Source organism: Hemitrygon akajei, chromosome 30 (genome assembly GCF_048418815.1).
Source record: "Hemitrygon akajei chromosome 30, sHemAka1.3, whole genome shotgun sequence".
NCBI lineage: Eukaryota > Metazoa > Chordata > Chondrichthyes > Myliobatiformes > Dasyatidae > Hemitrygon > Hemitrygon akajei.
In genome coordinates this window covers 42,311,825-42,334,909 of record NC_133153.1, presented here as the reverse complement: position 1 = coordinate 42,334,909, position 23,085 = coordinate 42,311,825, and the positions used below count along the sequence as shown (strand labels likewise).

Below are 23,085 nucleotides of genomic sequence, written 5' to 3'. Positions count from 1 at the left end.
ACCCTCAGCTGCTGCCCCAGCACACAACAGTAAACATGATAGCACTGGCCACCACAGACTCGTAGAACATCCTCAGCATCGTCCGGCAGAAATTAAAGGACCTCAGTCTCCTCAGGAAGTAGAGACGGCTCTGACCCTTCTTGTAGACTGGTTCTTTGACCAGTCTAGTTTATAGAAACATAGAAAATAGGTGCAGGAGTAGGCCATTCAGCCCTTCGAGCCTGCACCGCCATTTAGTATGATCATGGCTGATCATCCAACTCAGAACCCTGTACCTGCTTTCTCTCCATACCCCCTGATCCCTTTAGCCACAAAGGCAATATCTAACTTCCTCTTAAATATAGCCAATGAACCGGCCTCAACTGTTGCCTGTGGCAGAGAATTCCACAGATTCACCACTCTCTGTGTGAAGAAGTTTTTCCTCATCTCGGTCCTAAAAGGCTTCTCCTTTATCCTTAAACTGTGATCCCTCGTTCTGGACTTCCCCAGGATCGGAAACAATCTTCCTGCATCTAGCCTGTCCAATCCCTTTAGAATTTTATACGTTTCAATAAGATCCCCCCTCAATCTTCTAAATTCCAGTGAGTATAAGCCTAGTCGATCCAGTCTTTCTTCATATGAAAGTCCTGCCATCCCAGGAATCAATCTGGTGAACCTTCTCTGTGCTCCCTCTATGGCAAGAATGTCTTTCCTCAGATTAGGGGACCAAAACTGCACACAATATTCTAGGTGCGGTCTCACCAAGGCCTTGTACAACTGCAGTAGAACCTCCCTGCTCCTGTACTCAAATCCTTTTGCTATGAATGCCAGTATACCATTTGCCTTTTTCACCGCCTGCTGTACCTGCATGCCCACCTTCAATGACTGGTGTACAATGACACCCAGGTCTCGTTGCATCTCCCCTTTTCCTAATCGGCCACCGTTCAGATAATAATCTGTTTTCCTGTTCTTGCAACCAAAGTGGATAACCTCACATTTATCCACATTAAATTGTATCTGCTATGAATTTGCCCACTCACCTAACCTATCCAAGTCACCCTGCATCCTCTTAGCATCCTCCTCAAAGCTAATATCGCCGCCCAGCTTCGTGTCATCCGCAGACTTGGAGATGCTGCATTTAATTCCCTCGTCTAAATCATTAATATATATTGTAAACAACTGGGGTCCCAGCAGTGAGCCTTGCAGTACCCCACTAGTCACTGCCTGCCATTCTGAAAAGGTCCCGTTTACTCCCACTCTTTGCTTCCTGTCTGCCAACCAATTCTCTATCCACATCAATACCATACCCCCAATACCGTGTGCTTTAAGTTTGCACATTAATCTCCTTTGTGGGACCTTGTCAAAAGCCTTTTGAAAATCTAAATATATCACATCCACTGGCTCTCCCCTATTCACTCTACTAGTTACATCTTCCAAAAAATTCTAAAAGATTCGTCAGATATGATTTTCCTTTCACAAATCCGTGCTGATTTTGTCCGATGATTTCACCTCTCCAAATGTGCTGTTATCACATCTTTGATAACCGACTCTAACATTTTCCCCACCACCGATGTCAGACTAACCGATCTATAATTCCCCGGTTTCTCTCTCCCTCCTTTTTTAAAAAGTGGGGTTACATTAGCCACCCTCCAATCCTCAGGAACTAATCCAGAATCTAAGGGGTTTTGAAAAATTATCACTAATGCATCCATTATTTCTTGGGCTACTTCCTTTAGCACTCTGGGATGCAGACCATCTGGCCCTGGGGATTTATCTGCCTTTAATCCCTTCAATTTACCTAACACCACTTCCCTACTAACATGTATTTCCCTCAGTTCCTCCATCTCACTAGACCCTCGGTCCCTTACTATTTCCGGAAGATTATTTATGTCCTCCTTAGTGAAGACTGAACCAAAGTAGTTATTCAATTGGTCTGCCATGTCTTTGTTCCCTATGATCAATTCACCTGTTTCTGACTGTAAAGGACCTACATTTGTCTTGACCAATCTTTTTCTTTTCATGTATCTATAAAAGCTTTTATAGTCAGTTTTTATGTTCCCTGCCAGCTTTCTCTCATAATCTTTTTTTCCCTTTCCTAATTAAGCCCTTTGTCCTCCTCTGCTGGTCTCTGACTTTCTCCCAGTCCTCAGGTGTGCCACTTTTTTTTGCTAATTTATATGTTTCTTCTTTGGACTTGATACTATCCCTAATTTCCCTTGTCAGCCACGGGTGCACTACCTTTCCTGGTTTATTATTTTGCCAAACTGGGATGAACAATTGTTGTAGTTCATCCATGCGATCTTTAAATGCTTGCCATTGCATATCCACCGTCAACCCTTTAAGTATCATTTGCCAGCCTACCTTAGCTAATTCACGTCTCATACCTTCAAAGTTACCCTTCTTTAAGTTCAGAACCTTTGTTTCTGAATTAACTATGTCACTCTCCATCTTAATGAAGAATTCCACCATATTATGGTCACTCTTACCCAAGGGGCCTCGCACGACAAGATTGCTAACTAACCCTTCCTCAATACCCAATCTAGAATGGCCTGCTCTCGAGTTGGTTCCTCGACATTTTGGTTCACCCAATCTATATATAGATTGAAGTCACCCATTATAACTACTGTTCCTTTATTGCACGCATTTCTAATTTCCTGTTTAATGCCATCCCCAACCTCACTACTGCTGTTAGGTGGCCTGTACACAACTCCCACCAGCGTTTTCTGCCCCTTAGTGTTATGCAGCTCTACCCATAATCGATTCCACATCCTCCAGGCTAATGTCCTTCCTTTCTATTGCGTTAATCTCCCCTCTAATGCTACCCCACCTCCTTTTCTTTCCTGTCTATCCTTCCTGAATATTGAATATCCCTGGATGTTGAGTTCCCATCCTTGGTCACCCTGGAGCCATGTCTCTGTGATCCCAACTATATCATATTCATTAATAACTATCTGCACATTCAATTCATCCACCTTGTTACGAATGCTCCTCGCATTGACACACAAAGCCTTCAGGCTTGTTTTTACAACACTCTTAGCCCTTATACAATTATGTTGAAAAGTGGCTCTTTTTGCTTTTTGCCCTGGATTTGCCTGCCTGCCACTTTTACTTTTCACCTTTCTACTTTTTGCTTCTACCCTCATTTTACACCCCTCTGTCTCTCTGCACTTGTTCCCATCCCCCTGCCCTGAATTATTGTCAATTCGTATCCCCAGGTATTTGTAATCCTCCACCATGTCCACACTGACCCCTTGGATGGAAACAGGGGTCACTGATGCCTTAGCCCTCCTCAGGTCCACCACCAGCTCCTTAGTCTTTTTCACATTAAGCTGCAGATGATTCTGCTTGCACCATGTGACAAAGTTTCCCACCGTAGCCCTGTACTCCGCCTCATCTGCCTTGCTGATGCATCCAACTATTGCAGAGTCATCAGAAAACTTCTGAAGATGGCAAGACTCTGTGCAGTAGTTTAAATCCAAGGTGTAGATGGTGAAGAGAAAAGGAGACAGGACGGTCCCCTGTGGATCCCCAGTGCTGCTGACCACTCTGTTGTGACCTGTATATCTCTGCGCTCCAGCACATTCAATGTAAAATTGTGCTTTTGGCTTTCAAAATTTTGCTTTCTAATTGTCTGTCTATAGCTATATTCCATTGGCGGCCAGAAACCTGCTTTGATCTTCCTCCCTAAATCCCTCTTTTTTTCTACACTTGAAATTTTTTTAAAAATCTTTTAAAACGTATGAGATTCTGCAGATGCTGAAAATCCAGAGCAACACACAAAGTGCTGGCTGAACTCTCAAGTCAGGCAGAATTTATGGAGAGGAATGAAGAGTTGACATTTTAGGCTGAGACCCTTACCAGGACTGGAAAGGGGGCAGAAGCTGGAATCTGAAGATTGTTCTGGGGTGGGGGTGTGGATGGAGGAGAGGGGTGATGAAGTAAAAGCTGGGAGGAAGAGGTAATGGGCTGAAGAAGAAGAAATCTGATGGGAGAAGATAGTGGACCGTGAAGGAAGTGAAAGTGGAGGTGAGGAGAAGAGAAGGGGTGAGAGGAGAAACAATGGGGAATGGAAAAAGAGAGGAGGGAGGGAGGAGAGTTGGAGAAATTGATGAGAGCTGGTTTAAATTCTTCCCATTAGCAAAATTAAACCCCTCAGCAAGGAGATTGTTTCTGGTTTCTGAGGTGCAATCTGTTTGATTTTATACAGGTGCCACCTGCTGCTAAAAAATAGTTCTAATGCCTAAGAAGTATATAACCTCCCTCCAACAGCATCTCTCCAGCCACGCATTCATCTGCTCTGGTCTCATTTCTACTTAGTAGCACATGGCACTGGGAGTAGTTCTGACCTTGCCTCCTTTAGAGGTCCTACTTTTGAAAATCTTTGCTGTCTCTCTAAACTCTGTCTGTATGACCTTGTTTCTCTTATCTATCTGGGTAAATGGCTCGAATAGACTTGAAAACAGATGATTGAGAAAATGTAAGATAATTGATTTATTTATACAGAATCAACAAAATGTATTTGGCTTTGGAGGGCTTTTAATTAAATGAAAATAGTTTTTCTTTTTCAAGAAGGTGTAAATAGTTAAATATACAATTAGTTAAATTAACTTGCTAATGACATTTTAAGAAGTTTTCCGTTAAGGATTGAGCGTCTGTTTAAAGCCTGGGGCTATTTTAATCAAAGCTGTTCAGTTTAACAGATTGCTCTTCATTTTGTCCCTGTTATTCTCTTGATTCCCACTGTGCATTATGTGGACATCCATGCCTGGGACAATTTTCTATCTTTGCTGTTTTGACTGGAATATTTAAGGACACTTCTCATTCATTTTTTTTGTTTTTATTTTGAAGTTTGAGCTTAACCCAAATAAGACATTATATGAAAAGCAAAATGTTATGATAAAAGAAACAAAAACATTTTGAATTTGCATATTATTTAAAATTTAATTTGCTTCCTGATGTCAAAGGTGGAGGCAATTCAGTGAAGAGCCTTTGCCACTTTCAAAATACATTCTTTCTCCCTGTAAATTCTCATAGGAGCAGAATTAGGCCACTCAGCCCATCAACTGTCCTCATTGTCTTCCCTGATTAACACATACAAAGTGCTGGAGGAACTCAGCAGGTTAAGCAGCATCTGTGGAGAGGAACAAGCAGTTGATTTATGAAGGGTCTCATCCTGACATATTGACTGTTTACTTCTCTCCATCTGCAGAATCTCTTGTGATTATGATGCCTTCTCGTAATTATTGCTGTCACCATCTATCTACACTGGGAGTAATTTACAGAGGCTAAATGTAAGACTTTGGAAACCCGAGTAGCCAGGGCAAACATACACAGGGGAACGTGCAAACTCCATTCAGACAGCACCCAACAACTGACTGAACCCAGGTAGCTAGAGCTGTAGAGCAGACTCAGTGATTCAGTTCCTTCCTGTCTGATAGCCGATTCCGAAATGGACAATGAACCCAAGAACTCTACTGCATTTTTTAAATATATATTTCTGCTTTTGTACTATTTTAAATTTATTTCTATAGATATATATATATCTGTAATTGATATACTTATTTTTTTCTACATTATTATCAATGTACTACCACTAAGGTAACAAATTTCACAACATATGCAGCTGATAATAAAGATGATTCTGATACGTATTAATCTATTTTATTCTATTCTAATCATTTATATATTAAATTATTTTTCATCTTGATGGAAATTCATTGGACTTGCTATTTTGAAGCTATCAATTTATTGAATGATCATTTTTATTTCTATTTTAATTGTTTTGTCTTTTTGAAAATCAATAAGGTTTTAGAAGCATTTATTCATCATTTGCTAAGAGTTTAAGACTGGTACTTGGGTATACAGTTAACATAAAGCACTTGTAATTAGTGGCTGGAGATTCTAGTATATGTTATTCTGAGCTTAGTATTTGTGTTGATCAAGTTGAAATCGAAAAGCTCATTACATTCTGTCACTTTCCTTATCAAAGTGCCGATAAACACAGACCTGATCACGTCTTTTTTACTGCTATGGAATTGCATTTTCAAACTGCAGAGTAATGAGGAATGGGCAGTTTTACACTGCTTATATTGATTGACACAGGTGAAGATAGAAATATTTTGCTTCCCACGATTCTCATAATATACTGTTTTATCTCTGTTAGCTGACTCTCAGCACGTCTTCAAATTACATGACTACACCAGAAGACAAAATATGCTTGTGTAAGGCGAATCTAATTGAAACCTATTAAACATTAATTTCTTCTGTTAATAGTTTGATCCTCACCAACAAGATCTTTTCTTTTTGGCTAATTAGATTGTACCAACTCCTTTATTTTGTTATCAAAACATTCTTGTTAGGTGCTGCTGCATAACCAAATTAAATTCCTAATTTTAACTTGATCTTTGATCCTCAAGCCAAGTTGTTCTAGTACAGATCCAACACTGGCATCTACCTGACGATGCAGAAAACTGTTCATGTTCATCCTGTTCCCAGACTGCAGGGCAAGTCCAGTCTGTATGTCCAAAAATCAGTGTCCCCTCAATCACCAGCAATATGATGGAAGGTGTCATTAACACTGCGTCAAGCACTGCTTTCTCAGAGTTAGGATCGGGTTTCTTGTCACTGACATAGTTCATGAAATTTGTTGTACAGTGCAATACATAAAATTGCTATAGCATTATCATTGTTATGTGCCTTGTCGTATCATGTGAGCCCTTATGGGTTCCATGATCATTAATGTTCTTGGCAAATTTTTCTACAGAAGTGGTTTGCCATTGCCTTCTTCTGGACAGTATATTTACAAGATGGGTGACCCCAGCCATTCAGAGATTGTCTGCCTGGCATCAGTGGTCGCATAACCAGGACTTGTGATATGTATCAGCTGTTCGTACCACCATCCACCTCCTGTTCCCATGACTTCATGTGAACCTGATTGGGGTGGGGGGGGGGGGGGGTGCTACAGCTTGCCCAAGAGTGACTGGAGGGAAGGGGTTATATATACAGTAGTTCTAAAAGTGAGGTAATCGCAGTGTTCGTGGTCCGTTCAGAAATTTGATGGCGGAAGAGAAGAAGCTGTTCCTAAACTGCTGACTGTGTGTCTTCAGATTCCTGATGGTAGTAATGAGAAGAGGGCATGCCCTGGATAGTGAGGGTCCTTCATGATGGGTGCCGACTTGAGACATTGCATTTTGAAGATGTCCTCTATGGTGGGAACGCTAGTGCCCATGGTGGAACTGGCTGAGTTTACAATCCTCTGCATCTTTTTCCAATCCTGTACATTGACGACTCCATATCTGGAATAAATTACTAGCAAACCATACAGTTTGAGTTTGGCCAGAATCGTTCAGCTCCACATTTTTTCTTACCTTACTACAATATGAAAGGTGAGGTGAGAGTGACTACTCTTGACTTCAAGGCAGTTTTTGACTGAGAGTGTCACCAAGGAGCCTGGGTAAAGCAAAATTAATGAACATGTGGATAGTCAGAGGCTTTTTCCCGGGGCTGAAATGGCTGCCACAAGGGGACACAGGTTTAAGGTGCTGGGGAGTAGGTACAGAGGAGATGTTGGGTAAGTTTTTTACGCAGAGAGTGGTGAGTGTGTGGAATGGGCTGTCAGCATCGGTGGTGGAGGCAGATATGATAGGCTCTTTTATGAGACTTTTGGATAGGTACATGGACTCACGCAAATTAAGATGTGGTTGTTGGAGTTTAATTACCACATTGTCATACCTCTACAGCCATCTGAATATGGTGGTGCTGTGTTGGCACCAAAATGTGTGGCGATATTTGCAAGTCACCCCAGCGCATCCTTAGGTTGTGTTGGTTGCAAACACAACAGCACATATCACTGTATATTTCAATGTACATGAGATAAATAAATGAATCTGAATCTGCCTTGTCAGAATCCAGAATATAATAAAAGAAGTGTTGTAGATGTATAAGTATTTTGCAAACAAAATATCTCTGTGTTGAAGTCAAAACTGGAGTCCATTGTCCTCACTTCCAGTGATTGAGGAACAGATTTCAAGTTGCAATGATAGAAGAACAGAAAAGGAATAGTCCACTTTTTTTAAATGAGCAATTGTGGAAAAACTATTGGACCAGTGTGGTTACATCATCGTTTGTATCATTGCAGACAGTACAACAAGCTGCGGAACCTGCTGAAGGATGCTCGTCATGAATGTGTTATGTTCTTCAATGAATTTCAGTTGTACTCGTATGTCCCAAGAGAACAAGGAGAGTCCCTAGAAAAATGGCAGACCAGGTTTGTCATTGATATTCAATTTAATCTTTCTAGCTTTTAAGAAATACTGTAGTTAATGTAAAATACTGTACACTAATCTCAAGTTTTTAATTCACTCTGGTAGCTAAAAACATAAAAACACGCAGAATTATAACTTCTGTTTAATCTCACATATTGCAGGAAAAAAATACATTTATTGTTTGGGATTGAAACAAACATGTTGATCAGGAGCCATTAGAGCAGGGGTTCCACAGATGCCTGGGAATTTCCTAAAAAAGATTGGGAACCCCTTCACGAGAGCCATTGTATTAGGCTGCTTTTCTCATCAAGGATTGACCTAATCTAAGACTAGTGAGAATTTTGTGACTGAGGACAGGAGGAACTATGGCAATGACGATCTGGTGAGCTTGGACATCTTTGGCTCATTGACTATATGGCAGATCCTGCCATTTTTACAGTGGAATGTCACCTGAGGCTGATGGGGCAATTATAAATTACTTCGGAATGGCAGCTGTGATGTGTGAGAAGGAGTTTGTGGCAGGAATTCAGAATTGCAGAATTTTGTTTGCTCCGTGGGGTAGTATAATTCATGAAAAGGTGGAGCTGTATGGGTGAATTGTGGATGTTTTAATGTTATGACATAGGTTTAACTTTAAGTATGGCAGAGGCATTCGCCCAATATAACTCAAATTGTTTTTGCTGGAATATATTCAAGTAAATTTGAAATTAGGAAGAAAGGGTTTTCTAGGTTTGGAAGCTGATTAGTATTACACTCTTGTCATTGTATTTAAAGATACAGCACGGTGACAGACCCTTCCCACCCAACAAACCCCTATTGACATCAATGGATCTGGGGTTGAGAGGGTGAACAGCTTTAAGTTCCTGGGCTTAAGCATCATCGAGAATCTCACGTGGTCTGTACATACCGACTGTGTGGTGAAAAAGGCACCTCTTTCACCTCAGATGGTTGAGGAAGTTTGGTGTGGGCTTCCAGATCCTAAGAACTTTCTACAGAGGCACAATTAGAGCATTCTGACTAGCTGCATCACTGTCTGGAATGGGAACTGTACTTCCCTTAATTGCAGGACCCTCAGCCCAGCGCAACTGTAGATGTGAACTTCCCATTATTCAGGACATTTACAAAGACAGGTGTGTAAAAAGGGCTCAGAGGATCACTGGGGACCTGAGTCACACCAACGACAAACTGTTCCTGCTGCTACTGTCCCAGAAACAGTACTGCAGCATAAAAGCCAGGACCAACAGGCTCTGGGACAGCTTCTTCCACCAGGCCATTAGACTGATTAATTCATACTAACACAACTGTATTTCTATGTTATATTGTTGCATATACTATTTATTATAAATTACTATAAATTGCACGTTACACATTTAGACAGAGACGTAATATAAGGATTTTTACTCATGTATTTGAAGGATGTAAGTAATAAGGTCAATTCAATTCAAACCTGTGCTGCCCAATTACACCCTTATGACCAATTAACTTACTAACCCCCCCCCCCCGAGTAAGTCTTTGAAATGTGGGAAGGATCCTGAGCACCCAGTGGAAACCCATATAATCGTGGGGAAAAAACGTACAAACTTCTTACAGACGGCAGCGCAAAAACTGAACCTGGGTTCTTGGCACAGTGATAGTGTTACACTAACCGCTATGGTACTGTGCCACCCCGTGATGTGGACATTGTGTTTGTTATCCCAGTCATGCAAAGAAAATTAATAAAATGCTAATTATTTGTTCTAGGTGCATTTATTATGCCACGGTCTGGTATTATAATCATCTTGCAGGATTAATGCCAGTTGTTATGGTTACCGAAGATACAGAAGCCATTCAGAAGTATGGGAGTGAAACAGATGGAGTGTTTGTTGTATCATTTAAGGTAATGAGCATTTCAGTGATACGTGATAGAACATGTTGAATAAGTCAGGGTGTTATTATACAATTGTGTGCTGGAAACCTAGCAGCAGCTGCAGAAGGTAGGGAGGAAATGGTAGGCTTGATGTATGGACCTTTGAGACTATAAGCCATCAAAGCAGAATTAGGCCATTCGGACATTACGTCTTCTCTGCCGTTCAATCATGGCTGATTTATTATCCTTTTTCAACCCCATCTGGATACTGGGAAAGGAATCGGAGAATACTTCAGGCAACTTTGTAGACCAAAGATGGAACAGACTCTAGATGTGAGGATCTGAAGCAAAAAAACAAGTGGCTAGAGGAACTCTAGTTTCTTGCTTCATCTTCCATCTCATACCAACCCACCTTTCCCCTCACCTGATCTCACCTATCACCTTTCAGTTTGTACTCCTCCTCCTCTCCCCACCTTCTTATTCTGGCTTCTTCCCCCTTCCTTTCCAGTCCTGAATGAATGGTCTTGACTTGAAACATTGACTGTTTATCCCCTCCATAGATGCTGCCTGACTTGCTGAGTTCCTCCAGCATTTTGTGTGTGTTGCTCTGGATTTCCAGCATCTGCAGAAACTCTTGTGTTTATGACTTACTGGAGGAATCCAGCAGGTCAGGCAGCTCCTACGGAGGCGAAAGGAATGATTTGATTTGGGACTCTGCCTCAGGATGGGGTGTGTAAAGGGCAGATAGCTAGTATAGAGGTAAGGGAAAGAGAGTGAGGCAGGAGCTGGTGGATCCAGGTGGGGAGGGGTTGATGGGCAAATTGAGCTGACACAGAGACTGGGGACGGATTGATGGGCAGATGGACCTGGCCAGAGAATGGGGAGGGGAAGAACGCAGATTGACATAGAGATTGGGAGATGAAACTCAGCCTACAAAGGGGTGTAGATTGTGGAATCTGGTAAGAAAGGAAGGAGCCAGATAAGAAAAGGATGCTGAACAAAAATAGAACAGTGGAGGGAGGGGACAGGATGCAGGAAGTGAATGGATAGACAGATCCCTCAGGACATGCCCTCTTCTCATTGCTACCATCAAGGAGGAGGTAAAAGAGCTTAAAGACACACACTCAATGATTCAGGAACAGCTTAGACCATAAGACATAGGAGCAGAAGTAGGCCATTTGGCCCATTGAGTCTGCTCTGCCATTCAATCATGGCTGATCCTTTCTCCCCCTCCTCAGCTCCACTCCCCGGCTTTCTCCCCATAACCTTTGATGTTGTGTCCAATCAAGAACCCATCAAGCTCTTGATTGTTCCAAAATGAATCCAAACTCAGGTTGGAGGAACAACACCTTATATACCGGCTGGGTAGCCTCCAACCTGATGGCATGAACATTGACTTCTCTAACTTCCATTAATGCCCCTCCTCCCCTTCTTACCCCATCCCTGACATATTTAGTTGTTTGCCTGTTCTCCATCTCCCTCTGGTGTCCCCCCCACCTTTCTTTCTCCCGAGGCCTCCCGTCCCATGATCCTTTCCCTTCTCCAGCTCTGTATCACTTTCACCAATCACCTTTCCAGCTCTTAGCTTCATCCCACCCGCTCCGGTCTTCTCCTATCATTTTGCATTTCCCCCTCCCCCCACTACTTTCAAATCTCTTACTATCTTTCCTTTCGGTTAGTCCTGATGAAGGATCTCGGCCCGAAACGTCGACAACGCTTCTCCCTATAGATGCTGTCTGGCCTGCTGTGTTCCACCAGCATTTTGTGTGTGTTGTTTGAATTTCCAGCATCTGCAGATTTCCTCATGTTTGTATTTTATTTGCCCCTTTCTTGCCCATTCTCTTAATCTAAGACCTTCTGCTGCCTTCTGTTTCCTGAACACTACCTATCCTCCACTAATCTTCATGTCATCTGCAAACTTGGCAACAAAGCCATGTATTCCATCATCTAAATCATTGATATACAGCATAAAAAGAAGTGGTGCCAATACCGACCCCTGCAGAACACCACTAGTCACCGGTAGCCAACCAGAAAAGGATCCTTTTGTTCCCATTTACTGCTTCCTACCAATCAGCCAATGCTCTAACCATGCCAGTAACTTTACTGTAATACCATGGGCTTTTAGCTTGGTAAGCAGCCTTGTGTGTGGCACCTTGTCAAAGGCCTTCTGAAGGTCCAAATATAAAACATTCACTGCATCCGCTTTATCTATCCTAGTTGAATCTATGCAAAGAATTGCAACGGGTTCATCAGGCAAGATTTTCCCTTAAGGAAACCATGCTGACTTTGTCTTATCTTGTCCTGTGTCTCCACGTACTCCTTAACCTCATCTTTAACAATTGACTCCAACATCTTCCCAACCACTGAGTTCAGGCTAACTGGTCTATAATTTCCTTTCTGATGTCTTACTCCTTTCTTAAAGAATGGAATGACATTTGCAAGTTTTCAGTCTTCTGGCACCATTCCAGAGTCCAATGATTTTTGAAAGATGATTACTGATGCCTCCACAATCTCTACTGCTCCCTTTTCAGAATCCTGGGGTGCAGTTCATCTGGTTTGGGTGACAGGGACTTTCAGCTTTTTGAGCACCTTCTCCCTTGTAATAGTAACTGCACTCACTTCTCTCCCCTTATATCCTTCAACATCTGGCACACTGCTACTGTCTTATGCAGTGAAGACTGATGCAAAATATTTCATCTGCCATCTCCTTGTCCCCAGTTATTATTTCTCTGGCCTCATTTTCTAGCGGTGCCATATCCACTCTCATCTTTTTTTAACATGCTCAAAAAAGCTTTTACTATCCACTTTGATATTGTTTGCTAGCTTGATTTCATATTTCATCTTTTCCCTTGTAACGACTCCTTTAGTTGCTCTCTATAGGGTTTTAAAAGCTTACCAATCCTGTCTTCCCACTATTTTTTGTTTTGTTCTATGCCCTCTCTTTTGCTTTTATCAATGCCATTTTGACACACTTTTTCTATTTCCTGTTGTAATCTGTGGTCCACATCCCAGCTACTGTTGGGAGGCCTGTATATAACCGCCATCAGGGTCCTTTTACCCTTGCGGTTTCTTAACTCAACCGACAAGGATACATCTCCTGCCCTTCTGCCATCAGATTTCTGAATGGACATTGAACCTATGTACACTACCTCACTATTCTTTGTCTTTTTTTTGCTCTCTTTTTGCACCACTTATAAAAATTTTAAATATATATTGCTCATTGTAATTTATAGTTTTTAAATTGTTTTGCAATGTACTGTTGCTGCAAAACAACAAATTTCACAACGTATGCCAGTGATATTAATGCTGATTTTGGGGGAGGGAGGGAAACGAAGCTATAGCAAGAAGCTGTGTCATAAACCTTGGTGGACCAGGAGGAGAGAGAAAAGAATAGAGGGGGTGTAGTACTTGAACTAAAGAATTCAGTGTGAATGTTGTTGAGTTGTAGACTGCCCAGGTGGAATTTGATGTTGTTCTAGTTTGCATTTGGCCTCACCCTGGCAGTGGAGGAGGCTGAGGACAGATGAGTTGACATGGCTTGTAACCGGGATGTCAAGATGGCCATTGCAGGCAGAGCACAGTTACTCATAGAAACATAGAAAATAGGTGCAGGAGTAGGCCATTTGGCCCTTCGAGCCTGCACCGCCATTCAGTATGATCATGGCTGATCATCCAACTCAGAACCCTGTACCTGCTTTCTCTCCATACCCCCTGATCCCTTTAGCCACAAGGGCCATATCTAACTGCCTCTTAAATATAGCCAATGAACCAGCCTCAACTGTTTCCTGTGGCAGAGAATTCCACAGATTACTCGAGGAAGTAATCATCTAATCCACGCTTGTAATTATAAACATTGTCATTGCATCTGCTTCCATCGTTACCTTTGGCAGCTCTTTCCAAATGTTCATCACCTTCTGTGTGAAAACATTAACTCTCTGATCTATTTTAAATTTCTTCTCTGTCACCTTAAACCTGTGCCTTCTGGTTCTGGACTTCACTGCTCTATGAAAATATTCTGACTCACCTCTATGCCTCTTGTAACTTTATAAACCTCTACAAGGTCACCCTTCAGCCTCCTGTGTTCCAGTGAGAATATACCCAGTCCATCCATTGTCTGATTGTAACTGCAGTCCTTCATTCCAAGCAAAATGCTGGTAATTCTCTTCTACGCTCTCTGTTTTGCTATCACTATCCTTCCTGAAGTGTGGCAACTGGAACACGGTAAAGGTGGGATGCCAGACTTGGTTTATTGATTCAAAGCCGCTTGTATGTCCTTATGACACAAAGCAGACTCCTTCAGAAACTCAGTGGGTCAGGCAACATCTTTGCAGGCAGAGGTCGAGTTGATGTTTTGGGTTGAGACCCTGCATACAATGCACTGACTATTCTTCTGCCTCTATGGATGCTGTTTGGCCAAAAGTGATTGAACACAGAAACAGGCCCTTCAGTCCTCCTTGTGCTGACCAAGTTTGCCTGTGTTTGGCATATATCTGTCTAAATCTTTCCTATCCATGTTCCTGTCCAAGTACCTTTTAAATATTACTAATGTCCCAACCTCAACCACTTCCTCTGGCAGTTGAATCCATATAAGGTCCATTCTCTGGGTGAAATGGGTCCATTCTCTTTCTTGAACAGTGTGTTAATTAACTACAAGGGGGAAAACTATTTTAGAGGCAGGTAAAATTAACAATCTTCTTAGGGATCCTCTTTGAAAGAGTAATCACAGTACAAATTAATTCCTCATACAAATGGAGGATGCAGTAGTTCAATCTAAAACCAGTACAGTATGCTTAAAAGAGGGAGACCACAGTGGGACGAGGGAGGAGCTGCCTAGCGTAGACTAGAAACACAGGCTATATGATGGGACAGTTTTGGAACCACGGAGACTTTTGAAGAGGTTTTTCATGGTGCTGAACAGAAGTATATTCCAGTTAAAATCAAGGACAGTAAGGATTGGGAGAGCCAGATTTGGATAACTAAGGAAATAAAAAAATACATTAAAACTAAAAGCACATGCAAACAAAGTTGCCAAGAGTAGCAGGAAGGTGGAAGATTGGAAAATCTTTTAAAAGTAACAAAGAAGCACTAAGCAAACAATAAGGAAAGGGAAGATAGATCCTAAAAGTAAACTAGCACAAAATATAAAAGCAGAATGGTAAAAGTTTTTTTATAATTATATAAAACAGAAAAGGATGGCTAAAGTGAATGTAGGTCCCTTGGAAGATGAGAAGAGGAAATGAATATTGAGTGATGTTAAAATGGTTGAGGCCTTGAATGACGATTTTGTGTCCATCTTCAAAGGGGAGGACATGTCTAACATGCCAAAGGGAGATGCTGTGGATGCAATGGAGGTAAGGAGCTCAGTACAATCGTTGTCACTAAAGGGGTAGTGACAAGCAAACTAATGGGTTCTCAGTAGACAAGTCCCCTGGTCTTGATGGGATGCATCCTAAGGTACTGAAAAAAATGGCAGAAGTTATAGTAAATGCATTTGTGATTAGTTACGAACATTCTCTGGACTCTGGGCAGGTCCCAGCAGATTATAAGACAGTGGATGCCATGCCACTATTTGAAAAAGGATATAGTCAAAAGGCAGGTTACTATAGGCCAGTTAGCTTAACATCTGTAGTCAGGAAACTGCTTTGAACTATCATTAAGAAAGAAAGAGCAAGGTATCTGGACAGAAGGCAATCATAGCAACAGGCAGACGCAGCATTAATTCATGAACGGAGGCCCTGTCGATAAACCTGGTGGAGATCTTTGAGGATATAATGAGTGCAATGGTGAGAGGGAAACGGGTGGATGTTGTGTACAATGGATTTCTGGAAGGTATTTGATAAGGTACTGTATAAAAGACTTATACATAGATAAGGATGGATGGTAAATGTGATATGTACTTTGAAAGGGAAAATAGATTAGAGTATTATTTAAATGCTGAAAGATTACAGCATGTTGTTGTGCAGAGGGGCTTGGGAATATTTGTGCATAGATTGCAAAAAGGTTGGTTTGCAGGTGAAACAGGTTATGAAGAAGGCAAGTAGAATGTTGTCTTTCTTTGCTAGAGGGATTGAATTTAAGAGCAGGGAGGGTATTCTGCATCTGTATAGGATATCAGCTGCACCTGGAGTACCGGATACTGGTCTCCTTACTTAAGGAAAGATACACCAGCTTTGGGGGTAGTGCAGAGGTGGTTCACTAGATTGATTCCGGAAATGAGAGGGGTTAGCCTATGAAGAGAGGTGGAGTCGCCTGGCTCTATACTCACTGGAATTCAGAAGGATGAAAAGGGATTTTATAGAAACATATAAAATTATGAAATTATGATAAGATAGAAGCAAAAAAGTTGTTCCACTGGTAAATGAGACTAGAACTGGGAGACATTGCCTCAAGATCTGGGAGAATAGATTTAGGATGGAGATGTGGGGAAGCTGCTTTTCCCTAAGCGTAGTAAATCTGTATCATTCTCTTTCCAGGGAAAGAGTAGAGGCTGCCTCATTAAGTATATTTAAAACACAGTTTTATAGATTTCTGCATAGAAGGGAAATTAAGGGTTATGGGGAAAAAATTGGTAGGTGGAACTGACAAGAGAAAATCTGCAGATGCTGGAGATCTATAGTGGAGTAATCAGATCTGAACACAATCTTCAAATAGGGCCTCACCAGTATCTTGTAAAGCTGCAACATAGCATCCCAACTTCTATGCTTCATGCTTTGATTGATGAGGGCATTGTCCTGAGCTTTCTTTACCACCCTGTCTACCTGTAATGCCACTGTTAGTGAATTATGTATTTCTAAAGTCCTGTTTTACCAAACTCTCCGGGGTCCTACCATTGACTGAAAGTTCTACCCTCATTCAGTCCACTTGTCCAGCTGATCAAGATGCCACTGTAATTTCTGATAACCATCTTCACCATTAATAACATTTCCTATTTTAGTGTCATCTAAAAACTTACTAACCATCCCTTGTATGTTCTTGTCCAAATCATTGATGTAGATGACAGACAGTGACAAATATACAGTAGACTGCAGATACTGGAACCTGGAGCAACAGTCTGCTGGAAGGACTTAGTGGGTTGTGCGGCATCTGCAGGGAGAAGGGAATTGCCGATATTTTGGGTCTGGACCTTGCATGCAAATCCAGATTCCAGCACTTAGCATTCTAGCATTGCAGTCTCTTACATTCATAGATTCAAAGATTCAAAAAATGTTTATTTTTGAAGTATGTATGCAGTATACAACCCCTGAGATTGTTCTTCCCTCAGACTGCCTTGAAACAGAGAAACACCATTGAACATGTTCGCAGAAAACATCAATGCGCAAAAAAAAGAACAAATTGTGCAAACGGCAAAAAAAACACAAGCGAATAGCACACAGAATATTAAACATCAAACTACAGAGTTCTTGAAACAGTTTAGGAACATTCAGTTTAGTTCAGTTCTGTTCAATTTAGTGTTGTGTCATTTGTTGACTGCAGGTGAAGAGCCAGTCCACACCGATCAAAATCGCACAAAATAGCAATAAGAAAAGGAGTAATCAAAAAACAGAAGCATATATAACATGAGTCCTCTAAAAACGAATCCAATCCACAAACCACATGATCAAAGACCCAAGACCTTCCTCTGGCAGCGAGTGGAAGACTGGTCAAATGCAGGCAGGTGCCACTCAACATCTGCTTGCGTTCCGCTGTCGTCCTCACTGATTTCAAACATGCTTGGTGCTTTAATCAGTGAGAAAGTGAGTTTATCATGGGCTTGTGCCCCGTCTCCAGTCTTCTTGGCCTCCAGGCTGCTCGCTCTACTCCAAGCCTCACCGAACTCCCTCAGAGACAGCAAAGTGCCAGTTTGCTTAATCAGCCCAAAAACACACCATCAAAATGTAAATCACAGGTTCCAGTCACATGCAGTTTAGTAGTAGAATCATTTTTGAAAGGAGAAGTAAAAGATGTAGTTTCGTGAACTGTCTGAAAGACATGGCCGTTGATTGAGTTGTTCGCTGGCGCCATCTTGACAGGTCTTGTGTCTTTTGATATCTCTATGACTTATACCTGTTTCATTTTCTGACCTTTTTCACATCTCTCCACTTTTTATCCAACTCTCCATTCTTCCACTTTTCTTCATTCCACCTCTTTTTCTTCCGTTTCATTAATCAGCTAAATGAGTAAGTACTACAGTAAATTACTTTTGAAAGTAATTCCTTTTTGCTACCCTAGATGGCAGTACTGTTACTAAAATTATCTCTTCAGTAGAAACTCAGGTGATGCAGATCCTGAATAATTGTTCAAAATAAGTTGATTAAAGGCTATTCATCACTAAAATGTTTTACAAAATTTGGCGTAATTATGTTCTTTAGAATGTAGAAGTATATTCATAGATTGTGAATTATCAACATAGTAGAGCATAGAACATTATAGCACTGTACAGGCCCTTCAGCCCATGATGTTATACTGACCTTTTAACCTACTCTAAGGTGAAACTAACCCTTTCCTCACACAGAGCACTCCATTTTTCTATCACCCATCTGCTTATCTAAGAGTCTCTTAAATTTCCCTAATTTATCTGTCTCCACCATTATGCTTTGTAGGATGTTCCATGCACTCACTGCTCTCTGTGCTAAAAAGCCTACCTCTGACATCCCACCCATACTTTCCTCCAAAAAAAATGCCCTCTTACCTTTTTCCGCACTGGGAAAAAATTTCTAGCTGTCTTCTCTATCAATGCCTCTTATCACCTTGTACACCTCTATCAAGTCACCTCTATTCCTCCTTCAATCCTAAGAGAAAAGATGTAGCTCATTCAACCTATCCTCATAAGACAAGCTCTCTAATCAGATTCAGATTCAGGTTCAGATTCAGTTTATTGTCATTTAGAAACCACAAATGCAATGCAGTTAAAAAATGAGACAATGTTCCCCCAGAATGATACCACAAAAGCATATGACAAAACACTACACCAGAAAATCCACGTAACGTTTGGCAATCCCCAATCCAGAGCCCGGAGAGGCTGCTGCGTATTAATATTGCGCTACCGTCTAGCGTGTTCCCTGGAAAGGAGCTCCAAATCCACTAGACAAAAACAAGACCAAAAACTAAAGCTACAAGACCTGCACAAAACCACGTAATTACAACATATAGTTACAACAGTGCAAACAATAGCATAATTGATAAAAAAAACAGACTATGGGCACAGTAAAAATAGTCCAAGATGTTAAAGGACTGTAAGTTCAAAAAGAAATCACCACAGTTTCCACAAGTCCCCAGGGTCCCGACAGACTCGCCATCCCATGCCGGCGGCAGAAGGGAGTACCCCCGCTATGGACTTCCAAGGCGCCACCCGACTCAGCCTCGCAGACACAGCACACAGTGGAAGCTCCGTCGAAACCAGCCTCGCATATGCAGCACACACCGAAAGCGACCTGAATCCGTTGAAAGGACTCCGAGTCCGTCGAACCTCCAAGCTGACGACCATCCCCTCCGGCACAGCTTCTCCAAGCACCATCCTCTGCCGAGCGTATTAAGACGGCCCCGCCAACGGCCATTGGCAACGCGGCCCCGAGGACTGGGGGCCTGTTCTTCCCAGCAGAGTCCCAGACCTCACAGCAGCAGCAGCAACGAAGAAGGTCTTCCTGGAATTTCCCGATGTTTCTCCATGCTTCCACATCCGTTTTCAATCGATTATAATTGCGCACGGCACCCCACTTCACAAAGTGGAGATAATCAGCTCCGGAGTGGCCGCTGCAAGCTGCGTCACGCCACCATCTTGGATCCAACATCCTAATCAAGGCAACATCCTGGTAAATTTTCTCTGCAGCCTCTCTAAACCATCCATATCTTTCCTATAATGAGGTGCTCAGAATGGAACACAATATTCCAAGGGTAGTCTAATTTTAGACTGAGTTGTAAAATAAGAGGCATATTATTGCCTTGCAATGCGTGAGTGATGATTAATAGTGTAAAACTCTTATGGGATCCATCAGGAAGCTTGATCTCATGAGAAACATCTCTGTTTCATCAGCAGTTCTTTCCCATTCTGATCATATATTTCTAGTGGGAATGAATGCTGTGGTTGTACCTATTGGGCTCTGGGTTAAGCTATTTAATGAACATCTTCCAGTACATTAACTGAGCTTTTTCATCCTGGTAGTTTCAAGCCTCCACAGTGGAATGAACCAATCTGCTACACTGGTTCATCTTTTTGTTAGTACATTTTTCACATGAGCTACATGTTTGCAATCACATAATTTTGAAGCTTTATTTGTGAAATGCTGAAGTACATGCATTTATATTTTTATAAATTAAAACTTTTATATTTTTTTCTTTATAGAGCTATTTGGAGAATTTTTGGCCTGACCTGGAAGCTGTGCACCAGCTCTATGAGTCTATTGTTCAGTCTCGGAAAGAACGAGAGATTGAAAATCAGGAAAATAATGGAAAGGAATATTCAGAGCATCTGCCTTTAGAAATACTGGAGGCTGGCATTAAATCTGGGAGATATGTTCAGGTAAGGTTACAGATGTGCCTCTAAATGGGAATAATGAATTCTTTTTGAATTCAGTAAACACAAGTCAGCACAGTGATGAGGCTAGTAGCTCCAGCAACTCAGTCTCCTGACCCCTGGTGCTGTCTTTGTGCAGTTTGCATGATCCTTATTTATTTTGAGATACAATGCTGTAACAGGCCCTTCTGGCCCAATTACACTCATGTGCCCAATTAACCTACTACCCGATACATCTTTAGAATGTGGGGGGAAACCAAAGCACCCAGAGGAAACCCCCATGGTCATAGGGAGAATGTACAAAACTTCATACAGACAGTGGCAGGAATTGAACCCCAATCGCTTGTGCTATAATAGCACTATGCTATTGTACCGCCCCATCTTCCTGTGATTCTGTGGGTCTATTCAAGTGCTCCCAAAGTTGTTGGGTTAATTTTTGTTTTTAAGTTACTCTTTGAATGGGCTGAGGGTGTAGAATCTGGGGAAGGGCTGGGGGAGCTGATGGAAATTTGGAAAGAACCTGAAAAACAAGATATGATAACATTGGAGGCAATGCAAAGGAGATTCACCAGGCTAATTCCTGGGAAGACAGGGTTGTCCTACTAAGAGAGAACATCAATTTCTCTAACTTCTGATAATTTTCCCTCCCCCTTCTCTCTTTCCAAGATCAAAAACTGCAACTGTTTCATGACCCTATTAAAGTAAAACAGCGCTTGGAATATTGATGGAGGAATGATTTAAACAAAACCTTGACATTTCTGTTTAACTACTGAGTATTAATAATCTAGAGCAGGGTTTCTCATCCAGGGTTCTGTGAGAGGTCACTAGGGGGTCCATGAGAGATAATGGTTAAAAAAATAAATATTGTTTTTTGAACTATGCGTGATGCTAGCGCTCGCAGTGGTGGGCAGTGACTGAGCAGCTCTGTTAGCAATCACATTAGAGATCTCTCAGCCCAGTATGACAATGCACAGTAGGACCATGTTTATTTGCTTGAGTCCATTCTCAGTTTCTAACATGAGATAGGGGTGATAATTGATCACTGGTGAGCACTGTATTGCATGGAGCGGAGGACGTTAGGAGTGAACAAACTCTACCGATGTAGTAGAAATTGGAGGGAAATTTTCATTCTAAACACGGTCCTGTGTGGCGATTTTTGAAGAGGAGGTGTGAGATGAAAGCGGAGGATTTCAGGCCTCGGCCTATGGACAATTCTGATAAAGTTAATGATGAAGAATTACAATCTTCTGAGTTATTTCACTGCACCTGTGCGACAGCAGACATGAAAAAAGTCCATCTTTTTTCTTACAAAACTATAGAAGTTTATTTACACAACAATTACACAAAGTACAAATGTTAAGTATTTACAAGATGGTGAATAAATTCAAATATGATTATTACCATCTATAAAATAGTCAATTCCCTGTGTGTACACTTCTCCCAGAAACCCCTCCACTGTGACCGCATGCTCCCTCTCCAAGGACAGCCAGGCATGAATGTATCCTCGAAAGAAGGGAAGGCAGTTGGGCCTAGCAGAGTCCTCAACTTTCCCTGCCTGGACCTGTGAATGGCCATTTTAGCCAGGCCCAGGAGCAAGCCCACCAGCAGATCCTCCTCGCAACCCACCCCCTTCTGTACTGGGTTTCCGTATGTGAGGAGTGCGAGGCTGAAGTGCAACCAGAACCTGAGCAGCAGCCCCTTCGGACACTCAAACAGGGGCTGCAACCTCTCACACTCCATATCAGCGTGGTACACTGACTCCTCCCGGCCACAGAATGGACAGGTGGATGGGGTATTAGTGAACCTGCCTAAAGACCTATGCATGGTACTGCCTATGCAACACCTTTCACCCCAGGTCTCCTATGTACAGGGGAAGGACCCCTGCATAAAGAGATTTCCACTGGGCACCTCTTCCACTGCTGGTGCGTCTGGTTGGAAGACAAAGGCAAGGAAGTGAAAGGTCTGGAGAAGCAGCCTATTCAAGAAATGCTTTGGAGTGGAATGGTGGGGGAGTCCTGTGAGATGACTCGCATTGAGTGGGACCCTCTCCTATGTGATCTCCCGAGGCCTGAGTCGGATGAGCATTTCCAGCCCATCAGGTGGTGGTGCAGCCGGAACCTCTCCACTTCCCCAAGCCCCCTTGACACCCACCATGATAGGACGGGGACCAGGTACCCCTTGTAGCTAGAGCACTGTCCCCCACCAGCACAGGAGGCTGAATGAGACTAGACCCCATATCCTTATCAGCTCTCGGTAAAAGCAAAGCAGTGCGGATGATGATGTCTGCTGGAAGCTGTATGCCATCTTGCAGACAATGTTCCTGGCAGAGAAAGTGCATCGCCAATGCATAAAATCTCAGTGGATGGTTGTACAGGTATCTCTGCAGGGTCCTGAGCTGGAGAGCAAACACACACCAATGACCGACCACCCTCCACAGGACCGCAGCAGAGACCCAGTGCCTCCTGTTGCTCCAGAAGAAGTCCGCCTGCCTCTTCTGGGTCCTGGAG

At 42.2% G+C, this 23,085-nt stretch overlaps 1 protein-coding gene across 3 annotated transcripts in view; it reads left to right on the top strand.

The window, feature by feature from the left end:
* dis3l (DIS3 like exosome 3'-5' exoribonuclease) overlaps positions 1-23,085 on the top strand; it is a 64,259-nt gene that overhangs the window by 7,529 nt on the left and 33,645 nt on the right. For all 3 annotated transcript variants that reach the window (XR_012096762.1, XM_073032728.1, XM_073032729.1), the window contains 3 exons: positions 8,117-8,245; positions 9,984-10,119; positions 20,408-20,584. Coding sequence is in view for 2 of the 3 variants with exons in the window: in XM_073032728.1 (XP_072888829.1) it covers positions 8,117-8,245; positions 9,984-10,119; positions 20,408-20,584 (442 nt within the window). In the remaining variant the exon portion in view is untranslated. The remainder of the gene's footprint in view (positions 1-8,116; positions 8,246-9,983; positions 10,120-20,407; positions 20,585-23,085) is intronic.